Here is a 26,107-nt window from a genome sequence, read left to right on the forward strand (position 1 = left end):
TCATCCCTATGACAGTGGAGGCTGGTTCTCAACACACATCACATCCATCCAACCCTATGACAGCGGAGGCTGGTTCTCAACACACATCACATCCATCCAACCCTATGACAGCGGAGGCTGGTTCTCAACACACATCACATCCATTCATTCCTATGACAGTAGAGGCTGGTTCTCAACACACATCACATCCATCCAACCCTATGACAGCGGAGGCTGGTTCTCAACACACATCACATCCATCCAACCCTATGACAGCGGAGGCTGGTTCTCAACACACATCACATCCATTCAACCCCACGACAGCGGAGGCTGCTTCTCAACACACATCACATCCATTCAATCCTATGACAGTAGAGGCTGGTTCTCAACACACATCACATCCATTCAACCCCACGACAGCGGAGGCTGCTTCTCAACACACATCACATCCATTCTACCCTATGACAGTGGAGGCTGGTTCTCAACACACATCACATCCATTCAACCCTATGACATTAGAGGCTGGTTCTCAACACACATCACATCCATTCAACCCCACGACAGCGGAGGCTGGTTCTCAACACTATCCCAGGATGAGACGGGAGGCCACTCTGCTCCAGAGCTTGTCACACACCTGGGTCTCCTGCCCTTTATTCTCTTTGATTTGTTCCAAGAAGTAAGTATTCTTGCTTATGGCTTCAGAATCACCATGTTTCTCTCTCATCATAATTCAGAGACAAATTTTCTTTCTATTTATTTTATATAGCATGTCAAAATAGCATTATATTTCTACTGCTGATTTAAAAAGTAGACTAACAAACTATTGTATAACTCTTTGTAACCATGCACAAAACTGGCAAAAGCCTACGAAGTTCTTTAAAATTTCAAGAGACTATAACTAGACATAGTCACATGCTGGCCAGGAGCCTTATCAGTGTGGACAGTGACTTCCTTGAGGATTTGATGGGCTGTGGGGACCCTGCCGTCTTGGCATTCCTGCTTGTGATCCTCCTAGACCTCTCGCCACCTCACTGGCCCAATGCTGGAACGCCTGGGCAGGGTTCTGACAGAGCCACACCGACAAAGGGACAGTGGGTAGAAAGCGTGAGTAGGGTTCTTCTAGGCAAGAGTGGTAAGACAGTCTTTTTTTTTTTTTTCCGAGACAGGGTTTCTCTGTGGCTTTGGAGCCTGTCCTGGAACTAGCTCTGTAGACCAGGCTGGTCTCGAACTCACAGAGATCCGCCTGCCTCTGCCTCCCGAGTGCTGGGATTAAAGGCGTGCACCACCATCGCCCGGCTAAGACAGTCTTGCAAAACCATGGGAACACAGGGTAAGTGTAGGGGCTTCCAAGAAGAATAACAGGAAGGCCTAGGTAAATGTGCGGAGCCGAAGGCTGCAGCCCATGGGTAGCTGGGGGGTGGGAGCTGGAAGGCCTGAATGAAGGTAAAAGGAGGAGACACAAGAATGTCACTCTCAGGTGACAAAAACACATTCAGAGTGACAGATGGTTCTGTTTTGTTCCTAGACACCAAAACGCACCCCACCAGGAGTCCAGAGGGTTGGGAAACCGGATCCGCCTCCTGTCACTCACCCTTCCATGTGGGCTATTAGTATGTATTCTTATAAACAGAGCAACATGGGAGAAATGTCCTCAGCATCCTTTGACTCTGGCATGGCCAACTCTGTTAATAAGAGTAGAGTGAGCAATGCAGGATGGAAGAGGAGGGGTTCCAGGGGTTCCCCCAGAGTCTGGAAAAGAGGGCGTCAAGCCATAGCTGCAGAGCACTGCTTGGGAGAGAGGAGGAGAATCAGAAGAGGGTCTCGGGAGATGGGGAAGTAGAAAGGCCAGTCTCTAACAGAAACACTCATGGCTGGGGGTTCTGCAGCTGCAGAAACCTGACCTCCTAGCAATGCGTGCTTGCACACCAGAGTTGAGAGCTGAGAGCTGGGTAGCAGAGTCCCATTGGTTGGCACCAGGCAGTAGCACCAATCATGTTCCAGGCACGCCTGGCAGCATTTTCTTCTTTGCCTTATTCTAGTGTGGGCAAACAGGGCAGAGTCTGTGACAGAGACCCAAGGGCCCTGACCTCCCCCACAGCTGCCACAGTGCTGCCAACTGCTGGCCTGTGCCAGATCCTCAGGGGAGGGCATGTCCTGAGGGGCAGACTTCCAATTCAAACACACTCAGATGTGGTGATATTTTGTTTGTGATCTAACAAATAAAGCTTGTTTGAAGATCAGAGTGTGGAGCTAACTACTAGTTAGTCATAGAGGCCAGGCAATAGTGGCACACACCTTCAATCACACCTCTGGGGAGACAGAGGCAGACAGATCTCTGTAAGTTCAAGGCTACCCTGGGCTACACCAGATTGATCCAGTCTCAGTGAGAAACAGAGCCAGGCAGTGATGGTTCACACCATTAATCCCAGTACTTGGGAGTCACATGCCTTTAATCCCAGCACTAGAGAGGTGGAGACAGGAAGGGATATGGCTGGTCAGAGAGAGGAATATAAGGTGGGAGGAAACAGGAGTTCATGGCATTCAGTCTGAGGATTCGCGAAGACAGGATCTTACTCCCTTTAGTCTGAAAATTCGGTAGAGGTAAAAAGTCTCTCTACTGGCTGGCTTCGTTACTTCTCCAATCTTACAGCATGTACCCCGATGTCTGACTCTGGGTTTTTATTATTAAGGTCAATTAGAAATAGTTCTACAGTCTGATGCCTTTGTCCTGTTTCCCCCACTCTTCGCCTGTACCTCACCCTCTGTCCCTATTTCCTCTATCCCTTCCAACTCCGCTGCGGTAAACAGCAGCCTGGTCCTCAGCCATGCCAGGACCTGTCAACCGTCTGATACAGCTGAAGTCTAACAAAACCTGCTTGTTGACTGGACATGCCTCAGCTTGCTTTTCTTCTAAATAGAAATTTGTTAGTTACAACAGTTTCTGATCACAGCTGTCTAAAGAGGAATAGGCTCTGACCCCATAGAAGTAGAGCATGGAATGCCAGCTTCTCTCTGGCAAATGTTCACATGTTGGAGGGTGGTCTGGATTCTAAAGGCTTGCCATTCTGTGTGACTTTGACACGTGGATTCAGGCCTCGAAGCTCAGGCCAAACTCCTCCATTTACTCTAATGGGCAATCAAGGGGAATGAGTGAAGGGGATGCTACACTGCTTTGCTATTGGGATAAGAGTCCCTAGATGCCCCTGGGCAGGATGCTGCAAAGCCCTAGTGGGGGCTCCATGATAAGGTGTGCTCTGTCATCTTAGCATGGATGCCCATTCTGTGGGCTCTTCTGATGCTGACCTGAGACCAGAATGACTATGCTAGGCTCTCAAAATTGGGCTAGCAAAGTTCACTTTATTATTTCTGGAATATGAACAAGCACCTCTTGTCTTAAAGTGGAAGACAAGTTAGTCACATTCCTTATTCATCATCAACAGACCAATGTTTACCGAGTGCCTATTTGTATGGGAGACTTGGGTCACTGAGGGCTTCCTTGGGTAGGCTTAGTCAAGAATCCAGACTTTCCTTGGGACCAGTGATACCCATGGCCGGAGGAGGGCCAGGTACTATGATGATGTACATGCCTAGTCCCTACACCAGGGGCTATGTGTCTTGCATGGCCACCTACTATATCTTAAGCACACAGTAGGAAACTAAGTCTTTCTCCAACGGAGTGACTTCAGGACTTTAGTGACATCCAACTGGAGTGAAGCCATCAAGGTGTGTGGCAATATTGTACCAGTGACCACTGTTAATGCTAACCTGGGATACATAGCTCTGTGTTAATCACCATGCCTATCCCCATAGCCCCACATGTTCACAGATTAGAATCCCATAGATTTCCTACACTAGAGCAAACAGTCATAGTGCTAGATCCCGTTAAGGTTCCTGTACCCCCAGCTGGCATTTTCGGAGCTCTCCACTGGGGTCAAGAGAAGACTCGCTTTTGGAGAAGGGACAGCTGCAGGGGGAACACGGCACTAGTCTTCAATGGGGGCTCAGATCAGTGGACAGAGACAGCATGGAGCTGAGGGGTTCTGCAGACCACAGTGGCAGGCAGAGTAAATCACAGCCAGGAGTCCCCACTTTCTGTCCCCCTGCTAGTTCACCCAGACTAGGTACATACAGGTCAGCACAGCCAGGGAACGGTTCTTGGATGCATTCTCCTCTTTCTGGGCCACAAGTGAGCTGTTGGGCTCTGCTTGGTAGGCACACAGTGCTTCCCACTCCTTCTCCAGTCGGTTCTTGTTCTTCAGATGGTCTTCCATGTAGGCCTGTAAAGGATACACAGAGTCAGGGCATGGGATCCAGGGCTGGGACATGTGCAGGGCCGCAACTAGGGCAGCTTTGCTTTGGGCTCAAGGTGTGTGTGATTTCCCCACCCAAGGACTGAGCTTCAGCCATGAGACCAGAATTGTGAAGTGCACTCGAACAAAGATGATTTGCTAGAGAAGAAGGCAGACAAGACTGGTGAGAAAATATGTCCAACTGGGGGATTGGGCCTGCCATAAGACTGTAGTATTTGTCTAGGATGGAGAGGAACAGACAGGACTTAGGGGCCAGGTGAGTGTGCTGGCTATGCTGAGGAGCTGGAGAGCTTGTCCAAAGAGGAGCAGGGTCAGGGGGATATCCACAGACTGACAGTGGGAACCACGGGAAACTTATGAGTAGGGGCAGCTGGGTGTGTACTTGAAAACCTCCCTGAGAACAGCACTCCTCAGATCAAGGAAGACAAAGACACAAGTCAAATGAAGTTATAGGAAACTTATGAGTAGGGGCAGCTGGGTGTGTACTTGAAAACCTCCCTGAGAACAGCACTCCTCAGATCAAGGAAGACAAAGACACAAGTCAAATGAAGTTATAGGAGAAAACAGTAAAGCAAACTTAAAAACAGGACTAAATATAGCTACCAAAAATCCTGGGGGATGGAGGCTTAGCAAGTGACACCCTGCACGGCAAATCTTTCATTTTCTCCTCTTTCTAAGAGGACCATTGGTTCTTAAACCAGTAATCTTTGGAGTTATCTACCTGAAAAATAGCAAGTAAGCTGCTTGAACACCACTTTGTAACCAGCCAAGATCCTGCTGGAAAGCCTCTGCATAGATGCTGAAGCAGAAACACAGCCTTAACCAGGCCCTCTGGTGAGGAGGCAGAATGCTCAGCTTCCCAAGGGCTTGGGAGGGACAGACCCTCCTCTGCTGACAACACACACTGGGAGTGCCACTCAGTGCATACAGACTCCTATTTAGTGAGGAGTTATGGTGTTCTCAGACAGTGCTACCAACCCACACTGGCATGGGAGACACTTGAAGTGTTAGCGCACATGCAAACGTGGAAATATGGGGTCAGGCAGCCATCTTGGGTCAGTCAGTCCATGGTGCGAGATAATTGTCTGTATTCCGTCAATCATGTTTTAAATAAATGCTGATTGTCCAGGTAGGAAGTATAGGTGGGAAAACCAGACAGGAAGTAGAGGTGGAGCGAAGAGAACAGGAGTATTCTGGGAAGCAGGAAGCTCCCTTTGGCAGTTCTGCCCAGACCACTGAAGAAGCAAGATGTAAGCTGCCCCTCTGAGAAAGGTACCAAGCCATGTGGCTAACAGATAAGAACAATGGGTTAATGTAAGCTACAAGAGCTAATAAGTAGCCTGAGCTAATGGGCCAATCAGTTTTATAACTTATGGAGATCTCTGTGTGATTTTCTTTGGGCCTTACCTGCTGTGGGGAATTGGGCAAAACATAAACCCCAACAAGCAGGCCCCTTCATGTTACAAGTCCAGAGCCATAGAACTCAGACCCACTGCTTTTGGGCCTGCCTCTCTCTCCATGGGGGTCTACACAGAAGTTGAACTTTGCTGAACCATTTAGACCAGAGCTGCTAAGATCTGTTCTGAAATCTGAATATCTCAGGGGCTAACCAACATGAGCCAAAGGAAGCAGAGTTAGACCCTGGATCGTCCCAGGCTTCATTGTCCCAGTACTTGCCAGTGAGCACACATTACTCTTACTGGTGGCTGAGCACACAAAGTCCTCTGACCGTTCCCTGCCACCGAGACACTGTGTGGCCTCCACAGTTTACCAATCCACTCACTTCTGAAAACAGGAGACCTCCAGGAAGATCTGCTAAGAGGACTAACCCAGCTAATGAGGGATAGAGTGGTCCTGTCCTCTAGAGTGTTGTCTGTGGTTCAGATGAGTATAGCTCAGCTTTCCTTTCCCCCTCCCTGCTCTTTTTCCTGCCCCTTTCTATTCTTTCTTGCTAGGCAAGTGCTCTACCATTGAGATTATCCTCAGCCCCGACTGTGGACTTTTAGTGTGCTATGTGCTATATGCAGACATAGGTTTTCAAATGTGACTTTTAGTTTGCTATGTGCTATATGCAGACATAGGTTTTCAAATGTGACTGCACAAAGAGAAAAAAGATGTGCACATATGTGCATGCCTGCACATACATGGCCTCTTAGTATAAAGTAGCCAGCCCCCAATAGCTAGCCAAGGGCTCACAGTCTTCTTACTCCTGCCCACTGCTGAAGGAGCCGCTGCAGTCCTCCCAGCCAGTCCTCACTGCTAACACACACTCCAAGTGACAGGCGACTCAGAATGGAAGGAACCCCACTCAGCTTCCTTGAACCTTTGACAGAAGTGTACAAGGATCTGTCTAGATATTAACTGTGCCCTGCTGGGCCACTTCCCTGTAGTCCTGTGCCCTGGGAGTCGGTGGGGACCTCCTTATGGTCCTGTGCCCTTGCTGGGCATCCTCCCTGTGGTCCTGTGCCCTGGTAGTGAGTGGGTATCAAAAAACTCTATAGGGATCCTGGAGATCCTCTAAGCTAAGCTGTGAGCTCTGGTGGGGGTACTGAGGCAGCCTGCTTAGAAGGCCTCTTGCAACTGTCTGCACCTTGAGTCTCAACAGAGTACTCTGCCAGTCTGTCTGCCCTTCCCACACACTGTTGGTCCTCAGGGCGCTCTGGCTTGGAGCTAGAGCCTGGAGACAGAGTGATAGAAACCTGGGCAGAACCAGAATGGAGTCACAGCCACCTTCCCTGGAGACAACTGTGGCGAAATCTGGGGAAATGGCTCAGCTGGGAAAGAGTTCACCAAGCATAATGGACCTGAGTTTGGACCCAACATCCATGTAAAGCAGCATGGAGGCAACTCGCTAGCCAGACTTAGTCCAGTAAAATTGGAAAGGTCCGGGTCCAGCGAGAGACCCTGCCTCAAAATATAAGGTGGAAAGTGGTTGAAGATACCCAACATCATCCTCCAGTGTCCACACTTACATGTGCACATGTATATAACACACACGATGCATACATGAACACTAACATGTACATGTGTACACATGTACAAATACATGCACACACATGAATAAGAATAATCATTGAGGAGCATCAAAGGTATATTTTTGTACCCCAATTTTTCTTTAAAATTTCTTATTGTGTGTATTACATGTGTGTGTACATTCTTCAATGTATATGTGGAGGTCAGGGGAGTTGGCTCTCTCCTTCCACTGTAAGTTCCAGAAACTGAACTCAGGTCATTAAGTTTGCACAGCAAGAGCTCTGACCTGCTGCACCCTCTTCGCAGGTCCCTCTCACCAGTTCCTTAGCAGGGTAACATAATCTTAGCACAGTGTAGCCCTTCAGTTTTGTGAAATACTGGCAGGGTCATTGAGTCCAGACCTGGTGTAGGGACTGAGCGACAGGGCCAGTTAGGTGTGTAGCCTCAGAGTATGAAATGCTTCCTTCGTTCTAGAAGCAGGCACTAATGACTCTGGGCAGAGAGGCTGACCCTGGCTTTTCTTTAGAAAACCCTTTCAGGAAACCCATTATCAACAGCGGCCCTTTTTTTTTGTGGCAAAACAATAGCTTCTACAACAGGCCCTGGCAGGATCGCCCTGGTCCTAGGTACCATGTGTTGAAGTGTACCCTGTGAATTGTATTCATGAGAACCACAGCTCTTTAAATTGTATAGTCAGCTTCACCATGGAGTCACAGCAAGTTCACTTGAACTTCCAAGTTCAATGCAGCCTGAGCTCTAGGCTTCAGCTTGGGTGGTGGTGGCGGGGGATGAGGTAGGCCTTGACTGTCATTTCCTCCTGAGAATTCAGTCATTTTTCGATAAGCTTCATTGCAATGAAACCGATCTAAGGTTTTCATTCTCTCAGCAAGCAGTGCTCACCAGGCTGTGCCCGGCCCCACACATCTCTGTTTGATCAGCATTCCCTATTAATATTTATATTTATATGTAGCATGGTTCGTGGGCTGGAAGTGATGATCACGTCTCTCAGCCACATTCTAGGCTCTGGCATGGTTTACCTTCGTGATCACCTTGGCTGGATTTAGACTCACCTAGAGGGTATACTGCTGAGCATGCCTGCGAAAGGCAGACTCATCGTGAGCCTGGTGGCACCATCCATGGGCTGGGGGCCCAAACTGAGGAAAGGAGAAAGGGAACTAGTGCTGGCATTCCTCTGCCTGAGACCCTGGTCCTCTGATCTCAGATGAGTGCAAGCAGCCTTACACTCCTGCCACACCAGCTACCATCCCTCTTCATTTTGATGGACTGCTTCCTCAAGCCACCATGCAAAACAGACTCTTCCTTCCTTAGGTTGCTTTCTGTCCATCATTTTGTTGTAGCAATTAATATGAAGTCTTCCTTTCTGTTTTGTCGTTTGTGGTAAGAGTCTGCGGGGAGGCTCAGCCTTTGTAGTGAAATAGCACATTTAAATCCATAAAAACAAAACCAAAAATTGCTGTATTTTTCTCTGTCCTCTTCCAGGAGGAGCAGTGAGACCAGAACAGATTGGGCAGTGTTTTCAGACCAGCCAACTTCTGGCTGCCAGGCCAATAGACTTACAATTTTACTTTATCCACACTTACTCCGTAGAGGGCATTCAGGTGTGAGTCTTTTTAAATGGCCAGTTGAACATCTTTATTGCATGGATAAGCACAGAGGTGAAAACTCTACGGCAGGAGACCTTTGGTTTTGGTGTATGTACATGTTCACATCTGGGTGTATGGATGTGGAGGCTTAGGGTCTGTGTCCAGTCTTCCTTAATCACTGTCTGTCTTATTCTTTTAGGCAGTCTCTCCTCACTGAATCTGGAGCTCATTTGGCTAGACTAGCTGGCCAGTGAGCGCCAAGGATCCGCATGTCGCTAGTCCAGGAATTCCTGGCACATGCCATCATGCCTGACTTTTATGTGGGTGCTGGCATTCACACTCAGACCCTCATGCTTGTGTGGTAAGCAGCTTACCTACAGAACTATTGGACTAATCCTAGGGGTTTTGTTTTTAAATTGCGACTTTCTAGTTATATAAATAACCTAAAGAAATGAAAATAAAATAAAGACAGAAAGAAACAAAACACACCAGCAACGAACACCAAGGAAGACACAACTCTTTAGTCAATTCTGCTTTTTCTGATACGTGGGAGGGCTGGTTGTGTTTGTTGTTGTTTTTTGTTTTGTTATCTTTAGTGCTGACTGCTGTAGTTGGGTTTTGATTATTTGCAACACTATAGAGTTTTTCTTTTGAAAATGAAAAAATGCTCATATCATGCATATCGGGTTTGATCTTACATATGGGAGAGCAGATCCTAGAGAGGTTAAACAGTTGACTGGGGATTTCCCCAATCTCCAAAGCTTCAGCCTGGTCTCAGGATCTGCTGCTGACCTAGTCCTAAACGTGGTCATAGCTACTCTCGTTGCTTCTTCACAAATCAGTGTGAGTGTTTACCCAGCACGGACAGTTTCCAATGCCTCGGAGGGTGTCTGAGTGTTGCAGAGCTTTCTACATAGCTTGCCATTCCTTGTTAACAATCCTAGGAGATATCTTTGTAAATTAAGCCAGTAAGGGTTAACAGCAGCAACTTAGTAGCAATAACTCAGATTTTACCTTGATTAGATCAATCCCAACACTTGATTTCTTTGAGAAATTTTACTTTTTCCCTTTATAGGACACATACTGAGGCTCCTTTTTCTTGATACATTCAAGTTGGCAGCATCATTCCTGTGCTTTGGTCTATTACTAAACAGAATACTGCTTACTTAAACACCATGGTACTGTGACAGCTGATTTGATATTAAGAAAGTGACTAGCAGGTAGGCTGTGTCCACAGGGGATATACCAGACAAGAGTGTGATTTGCCTGGATGGAGTGAGAAGGCTCAAGTTTCCATCACGGGACTCAGAGGGTATCATTTAAAATTCTCCAGTGATTTAATTTTGTACACAATGTTCTCAGACTACAAGTGACTGCAGGTAGCTGTCACTTAAGAAATGAGAGAGGATCTGGGGTGTTGATGGCATTTAATCCATCGCAAAATCCCCAAGGGTGGGTCAGCATTGTTGGTTGATCAACTTCCCCTTCTTTTGCTGATTTCCATCCCACAAGACTGCAGTCCCTGCTGCCTTCTGCTTGAGCAAATCCATTCAGAAATGGAGGCCTAGTTCAAAACCAGCTCTGCGCTCACCTTTCTGACTGGAACCTGCTGTCATGCCCTGTCCACACCACTCCGTATGACCTTACTGTCTGTCCTGGCTGGTTATATGTCAACTTGACACAAGTCATCAGAGGAGGAGCCTCAACTGAGAAACAGCCCCCATAAGACCAGGCTGTAGGCAAGCCTATAAGGCATTTTTATTAGCGATTCATGGGGAAGGACCCAGCCCATTTTTGGTGTTGCCATCCCTGGACTGGTGGTGCTGGGTTCTACAAGAAAGCAGGCTGAGCAAGCCGTATGGGATAAGACAGTAAGCAGCACTCCTCCATGGCCTCTGCATCAGCTCCTGACTACAGGTCCTGCCCTGTTGGAACGCCTGCCCTGACTTTTCTCAGTGATAGACTATTACCTGAAGTGGAAACTGAAATAAAAACCCTTTCCTCTTAAGTACCTTTGGTCATGGTGTTTCATCACAGTAATTGTAACCCTTACTAGGACACTGCCTTATGATTCTGGAAGTTATAATCACCACCTATCCTATGATATGGGATCTTCATGTCCTATGTTCTGAGTCCTACCACCATCCCCCTGTGACTCTCATGTCTTGATCTGAGACTTGCTGTTACCCCATGACCTTCTCGTCCTATGGTCTAGAACCTTCCATCATCCCATGACCTTCTCGTCCTATGGTCTGGAACCTTCCATCATCCCATGACCTTCTCGTCCTATGGTCTGGAACCTTCCATCATCCCATGACCTTCTCGTCCTATGATCTGGGACCTTCCATCATCCCATGACCTTCTCGTCCTATGATCTGGGACCTTCCATCATCCCATGACCTTCTCGTCCTATGGTCTGGAACCTTCCATCATCCCATGACCTTCTCGTCCTATGGTCTGGAACCTTCCATCATCCCATGACCTTCTCGTCCTATGGTCTGGGACCTTCCATCACCCCATGACTTTACTGTCCTATGATCTGGGCTCTGCCTTCATCCCTAGGACCCCAATCTTATGACTCCAACCAGGCACCAGTCTACGTAAAGAATGCCTGTTCCTGTCAACACACCCCCTGCTTGGTTCTCTCCAGGTTTTCAGCTTTCACTCTTCATGAAACCAATCTTTCCTCAGGGAGATTGGTATTTTGGCCACTGCTGGTCAGCTGGGATTCCTGTGACCCCATTGCAGACTAAAATTCTGTATTGATGACGGATGCCCTCCAAACCCTCTGAAACATAGGACTATAAATTTCAGAGAATGCAGCAACATAAGTTATTTGAGATGTGTCACTATAAATTTCCCTTCTGACTCTTCCATTCAGGCAGTCCAGGAAACAGCTGCGAACCTGTGGCTCTTGTCCCAGCACTCTCCTGTAGCCCTGGAAACACAATGATGGCCCTGAAAGCTCTATTCCAGAGCCCTCCTACCCCTAAGGTTTTGTCTCTGATATGCTCGCCTCTTTTTAAAAGTCTGTCCCCTTGCCCTCTCTTGTTCCCACACCTGTCCCTTAGAATACTCTCGCATACTTTCAAGTCTATTTGAACAATCTGATTCCACATTTGCAAGAAAACATCAGTGTCTCACTTTGCTTAGCACAATGGTCTCCGGCTCTCCCTGTTCTCCTGTGAATGACAGGATTCCATTCATTCTTTGTGATTGAATGAAACACTATTGGAATCTGAAGGGCACACACCTAGAACCCAGTTCAGCGTTTCTCTAACTTCGAGCCCACTAAGAGCCTCCAAGACCACTGATTCAGTCTTCTTCAAGGAGGGCTGTCCATCCTCTTCGTGTTGGTTGAACTTCTGAGGGTGAACTAGAGGCATTTTCCTTACAGTTAAGTGTCATGTAACTGCAGGCAACAAGGCAACCTTGGCAGTAGAACTGGGACATTTTACTTGACAGCAAAGATGTTTCTGTATCTCATAGTGGAAGACTGGAGCAGCAGCCAGGAGGCAGTGCAGGCCTAAGTTATCCCTGGTGCTACTTCCTATACATGGCAGCCGCCTGGGCACCCAGGAAACTCAGCACAGCAGCAGAATGGAGTCTTAGGGGGGATCAGCACTAGGCTGGCCCACTGAAGGTCACAGACACTGTGCTTCTTTGGGGGCTCTTAGCCCTCACTGTGATAGAAGTGAATACTCAGGAAAGAGTTATTGCTAGCATCAAGTAGAATAATGAAAATCAGCTCATTCCTTGCAACACAGCAAGGACAGAGAAGCATTCAGAAATAGGCCCACCAGGACCCACCTGGCACTATTTCACTAGTCAAGATACACAAAGAACATCGATGTCAGCATTAAATGAGGCCCCTGGGATCACAGACAGTGAACACATAGAAACTTCCCCCGCAAAGCTTCATTCTCCCAAGACTTTGCAAAAAGCAAGCATCTGCCCACCTTGGGGAAAGTGTTTTTTAAAGCTGAGTTTTGGTTTGGAGCAATTAGTACTAGGAAAGCTCAGCTTCCAACCCCCCCCGCCCCGTTTTTACTTGGGAGCCCATTAGGGCACAATGCCCTTTAATTTACTAAAGCTATGGTCAGACCTTTTGTGGCAGAATACAATCCGCTCATGTTTTCTGTGACAAAACAGGGAGGTTAGAGCTTTAGTGTCACAAGCGAGGCCAATGCTTTTGAAAACAAGGAGTAAGATACATCGATGCCATTTGGGGGAAACTGATGACCTTTGTTTCTTTAAAAATAAACACTGTCACCTGTCTTCATTAATACATTGAATGGAAATATCCTTGTCCAGTGTTAGAATTCCAAACATAAGACATTTGAAGTTCAGCAAAAATATAACCAGTTGCAGGATAAAGCAGGTGCGGCCACTCGCCTTTCCCTCATGCACATGGATAAGAAGATTTAGGAGGTAGCACACATCTGCTTAGGTAAAGCCTGCTGGTGATCTAAAGATTTGTAACAGGCACATCCTGAGTACTGTTTCTTGATATAATATGGCAATAACATTACATATTCAAAGTTAGAAATTCAAAACTGCATGGGAAAAACTCAATGAAGGACACAGTCAAGTGGTCAGTGGGGAGAGGTTCATTGTTTTTTAGCTTAGGAAAGATGCACTCGGAACAGGAGCCACAGACTATAAAAACACAAGAACAGAGAGGCATCGGGGTACAAATAGCTTCCTTGTCCATCTTAGAAGTAATGCACCTCTTATAACATGAAGGTCCCAGTGAGCCCTAAGAGTGTGCGGGCAGGCACCTGCCAGCATCCTGAGAATAGAAATAGACATGCTATTCTGAAGCTCTGTTTCTGGATTCTCCATGGGGAGCCCGAGAAGGAGGAATAGGAGAAAAATAAATGTGGGGATTAGTGGAAGACCCTTTGGGGAGTTTTTCTTGCTAGTGCAGTTTAGAGATTGCTTTGGTGGAATGTTTTTAAGAATGAGGCATTCTGACTGGAAGCCACAGTAAAATGCCAGGCTTCCCTTATCCTAGTGACCTGGGAGTGACAGAGCAGATACAGCTGACCAGCAGAAGCCTCCGACATGGCTAAGAGCTGGCTTGGCCAGTAAGCGTGAGCTGGGATAATTTTCAAGCTTGTCTCCTAAAAGCTTTGCTTCTCAAGCTGACCAGGTCTGACCAAGGACCTTGAACAGCTGTTTTCAATGTGATTTTTCAAGTGGCTAAGAAATGTACTCTCTGTCCTCTTATCGAAACCAATCAAACTGTGAGGATAAAAAAAAATCACAAATCCTTGGTGCAGTAGAAATACCTCAAAACCAAACACCATACAGAGAAAGTCCTCAGCCAACACTCAGTTAAGGTGGAGGAGCAGACTTCACGAGCAAGTCAAGGTGATGCAACAGCACAGGGAAGACTTGGCAAGTTCAGTGTGTGGGGGTTTGAGGCCACAGACACTGTTAAATTATCAATTTCATTAAAAATCCATCTCATGTATCGAGGTTTGGCAGGACGGGCCTTGTCATCAAATCATGTTTTCAAGGCTGGCTGAGCTGCAGAGAGTGTTCAAAGCCAGTCTGCTCTACATAGAGAGATCCATCTCCCAAATCCTTTCTGTAATGGAAAATGCATGAACTCAGAACTCCCTGGCCTCAAATAATGCTCAAGAGAACGGTGTGCCCTTCCTAAGTGTCATGGGGAGTTGCTTTGGGGTGGACCTGCTCCTTGGAAGTGAAACAGCCACATTTCACTTGCTTTGAAAGATAAAAGAAAAAAGGCTAAATCTTAATTGCACAGAGAACAGTCCATTGGAAATTGAAAAAATTAATAATACATTGTCATTCTATAATGTTGACTTTTGGTATTCCCTATACAGACTGAAGTTGAGAATTACAAGTTCCACTGGTAAACGGTTCTGGATGCCCAGATGGCCTGAAGACTAGCTTAGACTCCAGGTCATTTTCATTGCTTGTCACTGGGATGCTAGGAACAGAGTCTGGGACTGTGAGCATGCTAGGTCAACACCTTGGCTCTGGGTTTCACCCCAGCCCATGACACAGAGATGACCAGAGAGCTCTGAAGGATGCTCCTGGTACCCAGAGGCACAGGAGCCTGCAGATGCTCAGCTTCTACTGGATTTTGTGATGCAGATTTATAGAGGAAAAATAAAATCACAGTTTTGTAGACTTAAAGTCAAGGCAGAAAGCATCAGTGAACACATTACTCCCCAGAAGTATTCTGATTAAGCCTAAAGAATTAATTAACTTTGTCCTTTTTCCCTACTCATAACAAGTAGGGGAAGCCTTGTCTGTTTCATTCTGGGATTTTCCAGCTCGGTGTAATATATGATGTGGCACAGGACAGGGTTAGGGATCTCTGTGTGAAGACTATAGGACGTGGTTTGCTATTGATGAAGGTGACAGTCCTTGCATGCGCATACCACCAGGTTGTTGTCCTCAGAGGCACTCAAAGAATTATAAATGAACAAGTTTATGACTCTCATGATCTTATTTAACATCTTAAAAACGAAGGTTATATGAACATTGGTAAAAATACAATGATAAATAGCAATGGAAAATAATTAAAGGAATTGTACCCCCTTTCCCAGTGTGCAGAACCATTAATATTCACAGTCAGGGCAGGTGGTTTGTCTGGCAAGCTGGGTCTGAAGCGCTGGAGCTGCATCTAGTTAAGGCTGGTTGTTCCGACTCTTTCTGTCCTCCTATTGGCTATCAGCTAGTTTGATCAGCCTGCCTTTTGAGTCTGAGTACCGCAGGCTCTGGAACTCAACCACCAGCTTGTAGAAGTTATGATCTGAGGGGCTAGATTCCCTTGGGTGGAGAGTCCACAGAACACAAATAAACAAAAACAAGGGTCAAAGGTGTGAGGGTTGAGCTGAGGGAGGCACCGCGTCTGTGTGTTTGGAGCAGCTTAGGAAGGATCTGGAAACGAGAAGGTTGGGGTGCTCCAGGGAAGGAACCGCAAAGCTCCTAGTCTGAGGTGAGAATGGATTTGGAACTTTCCAGAGAGGAGTTGGGTGGAAGGGAGAGGGAGACAGAGTGAAGCTGCCAGCCTGGTCATTCAGAAGCTTGGCTGTGGCAAGGAGCCAGGTGTTTATTTTAAGAGCAAGGGGAAGCCACTGGAGCATCTACAGTAACAGAGGCATCCGGTGACAGTGCTTCAGAAAGGTCATTCTGCACAGGGCAGACTGATTACATAAGCCGGAACTCCCGCTGCCTCCACACCCTTTGCAGCGGTTGAGATTTTCCTGACAACGGAAGAGATGAAGTGGTGGAGAGTGTGCATGTGAGCTGTGTACCCTGCTGCAGAACAAACTAGAAGATCTTAGCCCCATTCACGGCCCATTCTGGGCTCCTTGTCTTCCTCGGGTCCTCAAGTTTCTGCAAGCATTCAGTTATAAAATACTTGAGTTGTTTAAGCTCTATCCCAGCAAAAAAAAATAATTCTTAAGATTTGATCTAACCAGGCAATAATGGAAGCGCTGGAGCTGCATCTAGTTAAGGCTGGTTGTTCCGACTCTTTCTGTCCTCCTATTGGCTATCAGCTAGTTTGACCAGCCTGCCTGAGGTCAAAAGTCTGAGAAAAAAAAAGTCTTAAAAATTTCATCAAATGACCTTGATGCTTCTAAAACCATTCAGGCTTTTATTACATAGACCAATATTTGTACATTTAGTTAATACTTCTGTCTAGCTATAGGCAACCTCACCAAAGGTAAGTGAACTCCAAGTAGCACCCAAAATTAACAGCCAGTAACTTAATACAGGGCTTGGGATTTGAAGGCAGTCTAGGTAACACAGAGCCTTGGCTATGCCTTTCCACAGAGAAGGTGTTCTCAGAGTGGACAGGCTGAGCTTATGTCCTGGCAAGTGGACGATCCCTGGTGTGTGGGAGCACTGCACTGCCCTCAGACCCTGGTGTGTGGGAGCACTGCACTGCCCTCAGACCCTGGTGTGTGGGAGCACTGCACTGCCCTCAGACCCTGGTGTGTGGGAGCACTGCACTGCCCTCAGACCACCTGGGTCCCACAGAATATTTTATGAACGATTCATACATGGGAGGTCGAGGGGCTCCAGTCAGAAAGATATATTCAGATTGAGATGAAGATGGTGACAGACTTGGGGGAAAGAGGAATTTTAAGACATGAAAACATCACAGATGCACATCATACAGTGGCCCCTAAATGTGGGGTGACCTAGAACTCTACAAAGGTCTGCAGCAGCTCAGCCTGTCGCCTCATCCCTCTAGCAGAAAATCAAGCTTGTGTGGATTTCCCTGGGAGACTGACCACATGAGGCTCAGCACTGGCCTATCTCTCTGGCCCAGGGGCCTCCACCCACACGGGGGTATAGGTTTAGCCCTTAGTCAGTACCTGACTCAACAAAGGATGAAATTTTAGGCCTCCTTATAAACTAAGTCACCTTCGTGTGAGACTGCTTGGTCCAGGACCTGGCACTCCCTGGGCAATGACAAAGAGAGAGGCCCCTCCCAGTCCCTGGAGCAGGAGAAAGCTCCAACAGTTACCACTTCAGTGTGGTCAGAGGCTGGTCACGAGAGTCAGAAGCCTCTCTGAGGTCCTGCATGGCCCATTGTGGGCACAGGCAATAGGTTCCAGCTCTCCAGCAGTATTGACCGTTTATTATCTACAAGCCAATGAACCACGAGAGGGGGATGAAGGCAGAGATCTGTGATATTAAACAATGAAATGTTCATTTCTTTTAAAATACTCTCACATTTGTTAAATTCTTTCAGCGTTTTTCTCTAACTGGCTTATAGACTCACCCGAGCCAGGGTATGTGGGAATATTGCATAATCCATTCCCAGAATGCATGAGCAGATCTGTACCCCATAAAATATTCATTCACTCTCAAAAATATTTGCACCCTGCTGTCAAATGTAGACAAATTCACCCAGAGTATCAGAAAATGGCCATTTTAATAGAGAATGCTCTCCCCAAGTCTCTCTTCGCACTAAAACATATTCTCCAAAATTATTTTCATAAGAAAGATTAACAGTTTCAACATTAACTGCTAACCCTCTTTCATTTAAAACTCTGCTGATAAAATTCTTTGCTTGTCATTCAAATGTGAGTCATAATTATAGATTGCAGCCTCCGTCTCGGGCCTCATTAATGATAAATTGTATGGAAGTGTGAAGCCAAAGTCAGCTTTGATACATCTCAAAACTCAATTTCCACGGCTTCCCTTAGCTATGTACAATTAATTACACAGTTAATAAGGGAAATACGTTAATGAAAGGAGCATTATTTACCCAGACCTCCCGCCTTTACCAAATATCTTTTGTATGCTTCTTGCCTTGTAATTTTGGCGTACAGACAGTTTAAAAGGAAAAAAAAATTAAAAAAGCAAAAAACAATACAATTGACAAAGTGGAGACTTTTAATCCCAGTCTGCAGCAACTCTGATTAAAAACAAGTCTAAAGGAATTTTAATCCAGTTTTATATTTCTCCTGACTTCTGCTTTCTGAAAGTTCTGAAACAACCCTTTGTCAAATAAATAATTACCACTAAGCTACTGTGCTATGCCGAAGATACAGTTATCTCCACAAACTGAAAAGTAGGGAATTTTAGAGGAAATTACGTGGAAGACAAAGAGAAAAACCCAGTCATTCTGAATAGATCGGCAGCTCCATTCTTAACCTTTGAGACCTCTCTCTGAATGATCAAATCCGCTCATTCTGTTTGGATAATCAAAGTTTGACCACAATTGCTTAACAGACACCAACACCAGCCTTTTAGGGAGCCACCTTCCCCAGCTTTGCTGAAGTCTGAAATCAGAAGGCAATCTGGGTAAAGCTGGGTGTGCTCGTTCTTTCTAACACACAGGGAGGTCTGAGAAGGTTCATTGCAAACCTTTGTTTTATAGCGTATTTGTGTTAGTACAGATCGGTGATATTCTTTACTAGATAAGAAAATAGCCATTTGATTCCAATCTTCACCGCATTCCTTTGATTTAAATAACATACTTTAAGGTAGGACATCTTTGAAAATTCTATTACTAAGCCAACACTGTATCCTAAAGGGCTCAAAAGAAGGCAGGAGAAAAAGGGGTTTAAAGTGTACTACTGATTTTGATTACAAAGTCTGTCCTTTCAGGAGGGTAACAAATTCAAAGGAGAAAAAAAATTAAAAAAAATTCCACAGCAAACATTATCAACCGTGCCCTACATGCTGGGGCCCCATAGAGTATGCCTTCGCCCACACCCAAATTAGGAGGGCCAGGCAGTGCTGGTGTCTTTAAGAGCCTCTTCCAGGACCCCTGCTGTGTACTATTTCTGTATGCAGAGTTACAACAGATTCGTGAGTTTAAACCAGTCACCTCCCCTCACCCCAACTCAATGGTCTCTTCTACAAAACTCAAACAGCTGCTTCCAAGTCACAAAGACAGGAGCTAAGGGTCTCAAAGACCCAACGCCTTCCCAATACCCAAAGTAGCACAAGAAGGCCCAGAGGACACATTTCTGCTCTGTGGATGATGACAGTGGTTAGGGCAGGGAAACCTTTGGGAGGAGGGAAGAGGAGAGACGGTTGCTTAGCAACACACAGCAGCCTCATGGTTACAAAGCAGCGGGGCTTTTCTTAGCAGCGGCCTTTTATATTCTGAGCCAGTGATGTAGTCATTACGATTTTCTGATGAAGTTTTTAGGAAGAATAAAGAATTCCAGCAAGTGTGGCAAGGTTTCCGAGGACAGTGACAGCTAGGGGCTCTGCTGTAGGAGCAGTTAGGATACTAGGCTCTCCAACATGCTACAGAGTATTTGCAGAGACTTTGAACACGTCCACCGCAAGAGGCTGCTTTGATTTTTCTCTCTCTAAAGCTAACAGGCTATATGCTCATGAGGAGATAACACAGGGTCAAAGAAACTGACTCTGCACCGGCAAGATGACATTACACACGACCAAAATCCAGATGCTCAGTTCCTTCTCAGCCAAAGAACTGGAGCTCAGGGGTCTGTCTGTCTCCTCTACCTCCCCAGAGCATCCTAGCAGAGCAAAAGGATTAAAATGTTGGTGAAGTGAAAGCACAAGATAGGGTGAGATCCAGAAGGGCTCCCTCATCTCATCCCGTTGCTCCAGACAAGGCAGAACACGCATGGGTGTCACACTGTAAGGTGACAGCTAGAGTGAGACCGTCACATATCCTTAGTCTCTTCCCAGCTCGATGCCAGGCATACCGTGGAAGTGCCCAAGCCACATGCCATACACTGACCAGGCCTGACAGGTGGAGCAAGAGAGGGTTGCCAGTGGCCTCCTGCTCATGCCACCTGGAACACCCCAGGGCAGTGCTATGTGCAGCTGGGATTTCCTGCTGTGCTCACCTGCGGCTAGAACTGCTGTTCTTCCTCCTTACTGCCCCCACCCCTTTCTTTTTAAAAACAGTCTTCCGTGTAACCTTGGCTGACCTGGAGGTCCCTACGTAGAGCAGACTGGCTTCTAGTTCACATAGATCTTCATTCCTATGTGTCCTGAATGCTGGGATTAAGGGTATGTAATGGCACTGCCTGGCTTCTGTGCGGACAGCTGCTGTACCGCGCAGCACGAGTGTGGTTTTTGAATCAGCTGTCAATGTGATGTGAGAGTCCATGCAGAACTGTATTCTCCCTGCATCCTTTGTCTAAGCTGCACAGAGTGTTCCTAATAGCATGGAAAACAGAGATCCTCAACTGTCTTCCTCTATGAGACATATTAACACCCTAAATATACTGGACAAATGGCAACTACATAGTTACAAAACTAAGAGCCAAATCTAGGAATACAAAATGAAGAAGAAATCTATGCAGACTAACCTGAAGACACCCAAATCCTAAAGAGAGGGCAGGGCAAAGCAATTTCCTCTACTAAAACTAGGGTCTAGAGAGAAGAAAAACAAAAACACAAAAACCAAAAAAATACCCACGGGAGGCAGAAAGAGGGCCTGAGACTTCGTATTGACTAGAACCCTTTGAGGTCTGCATCCTCAGTGTGGGTGCACAGCATGTCTGTTCCTATGGAGACCGGCAGTGCTGAGACATTTGAACCATGAGCCTCATCTACAATTAAAGCTCAAATCAGCCACACAAGGGTCATTTGGGCCTAAAGTAAGCAACCGATGAAAAAAATGGTTGTTTCATGACAGTCCGCAGTACTTGGCAAATACGCTCTCTAAACCCCACAAAGCACAAGGCCATGCAAAATCCTGAGATCCAGATTCACTCCACTGAGGAGCTGCGAGTCTGAACACAGCAAGGCAACAGCTGCCTGAGGCACTAAAGCACACCAGCAAGAGAGGAGAGCTGGCTCCTAGGAGCTGGAGAAGAATCACACAGTGGGTTTGCAACCAGAGGTACTGAAACGAAGAACCAACTACACTAGAGGACACCAGGCAGCTGCAAAAATGAACTGAACAACTGCAAATCAAAACACACTCTTTGAAACCGAAAACCCAGTGGGTGGGTTAGAGTGTGCACACTGCTGAACTGAGCACACAGTAGGTGGGTTAGAGTGTACACAGTGCTGAACTAGGCACACAGTGGGTGGGTTAGAGTGTACACAATGCTGAACTGAGCACACAGTGGGTGGGTTAGAGTGTACAGTGCTGAACTGAGCACACAGTAGGTGGGTTAGAGTGTACAGTGCTGAACTGAGCACACAGTGGGTGGGTTAGAGTGTACAGTGCTGAACTCCACACAGTGGGTGGGTTAGAGTGTGCACAGTGCTGAACTGAGCACACAGTAGGTGGGTTAGAGTGTGCACACTGCTGAACTGAGCACACAGTGGGTGGGTTAGAGTGCACAGTGCTGAACTGAGCACACAGTGAGTGGGTTAGAGTGTGCACAGTGCTGAACTGAGCACACAGTGGGTGTGTTAGAGTGTACACAGTGCTGAAATGAGCACACAGTGGGTGGGTTAGAGTGTACACACTGCTGAACTGAGCACACAGTGGGTGGGTTAGAGTGTACACAGTGCTGAACTCCACACAGTGGGTGGGTTAGAGTGTGCACAGTGCTGAACTGAGCACACAGTGGGTGGGTTAGAGTGTGCACAGTGCTGAACTGAGCACACAGTGGGTGGGTTAGAGTGTGCACACTGCTGAACTGAGCACACAGTGGGTGGTTAGAGTGTGCACACTGCTGAACTGAGCACACAGTGGGTGGGTTAAAGTGTGCACAGTGCTGAACTGAGCACACAGTGGGTGGGTTAGAGTGTACACAGTGCTAAACTGAGCACACAGTGGGTGGTTAGAGTGTGCACACTGCTGAACTGAGCACACAGTGGGTGGGTTAGAGTGTACACAGTGCTGAACTGAGCACACAGTGGGTGGGTTAGAGTGTGCACAGTGCTGAACTGAGCACACAGTGGGTGGGTTAGAGTGTACACACTGCTGAACTGAGCACACAGTGGGTGGGTTAGAGTGTGCACACTGCTGAACTGAGCACACAGTGGGTGGGTTAGAGTGTACACACTGCTGAACTGAGCACACAGTGGGTGGGTTAGAGTGTACACTGCTGAACTGAGCACACAGTAGGCGGGTTAGAGTGTACACACTGCTGAACTGAGCACACAGTGGGTGGGTTAGAGTGTACAGTGCTGAACTGAGCACACAGTGGGTGGTTAGAGTGTCCACACTGCTGAACTCCACACAGTGGGTGGGTTAGAGTGTACACACTCCTGAACTGAGCACACAGTGGGTGGGTTAGAGTGTACAGTGCTGAACTGAGCACACAGTGGGTGGGTTAGAGTGTGCACACTGCTGAACTGAGCACACGGTGGGTTAGAGTGCACACACTGCTGAACTGAGCACACAGTAGGTGGGTTAGAGTATACACAATGCTGAACTGAGCACACAGTGGGTGGGTTAGAGTGCACACACTGCTGAACTGAGCACACAGTAGGTGGGTTAGAGTATACACAATGCTGAACTGAGCACACAGTGGGTGGGTTAGAGTGTGCACACTGCTGAACTGAGCACACAGTGGGTGGGTTAGAGTGTCCACACTGCTGAACTCCACACAGTGGGTGGGTTAGAGTGTACACACTGCTGAACTGAGCACACAGTGGGTGGGTTAGAGTGTACAGTGCTGAACTGAGCACACAGTGGGTGGGTTAGAGTGTGCACACTGCTGAACTGAGCACACAGTGGGTGGGTTAGAGTGTACAGTGCTGAACTCCACACAGTGGGTGGGTTAGAGTGTGCACAGTGCTGAACTGAGCACACAGTGGGTGGGTTAGAGTGTACAGTGCTGAACTGAGCACACAGTGGGTGGGTTAGAGTGTACAGTGCTGAACTGAGCACACAGTGGGTGGGTTAGAGTGTACACAGTGCTGAACTCCACACAGTGGGTGGGTTAGAGTGTACACACTGCTGAACTGAGCACACAGTGGGTGGGTTAGAGTATGCACACTGCTCAACTTCACACAGTGGGTGGGTTAGAGTATGCACACTGCTGAACTGAGCACACAGTGGGTGGGTTAGAGTGTGCACAGTGCTGAACTGAGCACACAGTGGGTGGGTTAGAGTGTACACACAGCTGAAGAGAAGACTTACATACTAGCAGACTGAGTTCCCGTGAACATGAGACAGAAATAAAGAGTAAAGATATGAAAAATACTTAAGAAATGGGAACAAAAGTGTTTCTACTAGAGAAGAGTATGATAGAGTCAATTTTAAATTGTAGATGGTGGGCTGTGGATATTAGCTCAGTGGCAGAAGTTTATTTATCATGCATAGGATCCTGGATTCAATTCCTACTACAGAAACAAACAAAAATCACACTGTAAGCCATATGTAAGGTCTCAGAATCAAGAAGGCAAAAATCCTCAGACTTGGGGATCAACAGAAGGCAAGAATCCTCAGATTTGGGAATCACAGTAGGTCTTGAGAGAAAAAGTTTAAAAGTTCTAATAAACTGCTCTAAATTATACCAATCTCTCAACCCTCCTCAGAGAGGAGGCAACTAACAGAGACAATGAATAATAACAAAGACTAAGAGGCCATGATGGGAAGGGTAGATTTTATCATAACACATCATACACATGCATAAAATTTACAAACAAACTAGCAAACAAAAAAGTAAGTTCTATCATACTCCAAACAGGAAGTAGCAATGAGAATCAAAGGGGATGTAAGGAGAGTCACCACAGCAGCTGCAGGTCACCCTGTAGCCCTGGTGACAGTGAGGGGACAGAGGAAGATGACAGAAAGACAAGCAGTAGTTGTTTAACTAAAGACTAAGGGACAGTCCTACCCAATGATTGATATATTTCAGAAAAGAAAGAAATCCTACCCAGAATGAAGCAAGAATACAAAGGAAAACCAAAGGGAAAGCAATAATGTCATGTAGGGTCAATCTGAACAAGCACTGTCTACAAAAAATAGTAATCAAAGTGGATGATCATGTGCCTGCTAAACCCCAAGCCACAGTCATATGCCTGCTTGAGAGGGAAGCTAGGCCAGTGTCCTATGCCAGGCTTGAGACGAGGATGGAGACATTCATTCCACTCGGGAGATTAGGTGTGGCTGTTCATCCCTGGGGTAGCTACTAAAATGCATTGCTGTGCTGGTTGAGGGTAAAGGGGTGAGCAAAGACAATCAGTCACTTCAGAAGAAAGAAGGGGAGCCTGTCTGAAGCAAACAACAAGCAGATAACATGTCAGGGTGTGCAGAACATAAAACAGGGCTGGACACCCAGAAACTGGAAATAATTGATTCTGTTAGAAGAGCTTACTTAAATTATAGGGTCATGACCACCATTTTTGGAGACATATGTGTTTCAGAGGCTATGTTCAGGGATGAAGAGTCACTGCAATGCTGAGCATGCTGGGAGAGCCTCCTGTGCTTCACAGTTATCCTGTGGTATTGCTTCATAGATGGGAAACATGGAGACCACGATGTCTGGTGTCACCCTATGACAGTAACTCTGTCTCCAGGCTGTTCTCTCCTGCACCAGGAGAGGACAGCATCTGTGGACCGTGGCCAGGGTCCTCTCCATCTCTGGATGCTGTCTCTTAATGCTCTTGACTTCTGGCTAACAGACAGGATAGCTGAGGGAGGGCGTGTTGACCTCTTGGTCGTAAGGAACCACAGTAATTCGTGTGTATGGGGCTACCCAGTTGTTTGCTTCTTCTGCAAATCTTCTAATTACAAATTGCTCTGAGGGTCCTGGTGAGGCAGAGCCATCCCTACAGTCTCTTTCTTGTCCCACAGTGTTGCTCCTCAGCAACAAAGACCTTGTGCCAACATCCACCCAAGTCCCATGAAGGAGAGCTCACAGTTAGCATTTGGCTCTAGCTCACATTTCTCCCACTATTCTAGTATAAGCTTCCCAAGAACAAGATACCTATTGTCTTTATTCAGAGTCACACTGAGCACACAAAGGTAGGCAGACCTTGGGCAGTTACGCTCATCCATGATGTTTGTAGAGCTGTGTAATTCAGTAGAACTTCAATACTTATATTTTACAAAGCACATTAACTTTATTCTATGTATGTGAGCAGCCAGGCGAGTCCATTGGGATACTATAGCTGACTTTCAACTAAGTGCAGTGTGCCTACAAGCCACTGGTATGGGGGGGTACTGAATGGGCCCAGCTTATACCCTGGGCATGACTCACCCTGCCAGGTCTACCTAGGATGGCCCAGTCAGTTGTAGGCATCTCTGTCACCAGAACTCAGAAAACACTGGGTGAGTGACACTTCTGTGTCCTGTTCCAGACACTGGTTTCCCAGCTTCTCCTATGGATGTCATTCACGAGGCTGCCAGTTCCAGTCTCGGTGTTTCTCTTTCAGCATCACTCAGCGAATATGAATTGGATGCTTATTTATTCTGTTTCACCCAGATCATGCACTATAAGGTCCATAAAGAATGGAAATAGAAAATAATTTTGAAAACAACAAAGAAAGTCTCAAGGTCAGAGGTACCAGATCCAAACACTCTTCCAGAAAACGTCCACGACCCATCCCAGGTGGCTGCATTCTTCCTCTTACACGTCTTCCACAGGTTCTCTGTGTCCCCCACCCCATCAGGAGACCAAAGTCTACCTCGGCGAGTAGTGGGCATGAAATGTGCATAGGCCACAGCCGCTCAGAATATACTGCGTGCCTCACTGGAGTCTGGGTGAGATTGGGCCGTAGACATTTTCCTTAAGCTGCCAGAGCCAAGACAGAAAAGATGACACCAGAAACCCAGAGGGCAGAAAGGCAGAGTGCCAGCCGCTCTAGCACTTTACGTAGCCAATCAGATGT

At 46.8% G+C, this 26,107-nt stretch overlaps 1 protein-coding gene across 1 annotated transcript in view; it reads right to left on the reverse strand.

Moving 5' to 3' along the window:
• Positions 1-26,107, reverse strand: part of Ptprn2 (protein tyrosine phosphatase receptor type N2) — a 707,251-nt gene that overhangs the window by 62,818 nt on the left and 618,326 nt on the right. The window contains exon 15 of the mRNA XM_075948076.1: positions 4,109-4,256. Coding sequence (XP_075804191.1) covers positions 4,109-4,256 — 148 coding nt within the window. The remainder of the gene's footprint in view (positions 1-4,108; positions 4,257-26,107) is intronic.

The sequence above is a fragment of the Microtus pennsylvanicus genome, chromosome 14 (genome assembly GCF_037038515.1).
Source record: "Microtus pennsylvanicus isolate mMicPen1 chromosome 14, mMicPen1.hap1, whole genome shotgun sequence".
Classification (NCBI taxonomy): domain Eukaryota; kingdom Metazoa; phylum Chordata; class Mammalia; order Rodentia; family Cricetidae; genus Microtus; species Microtus pennsylvanicus.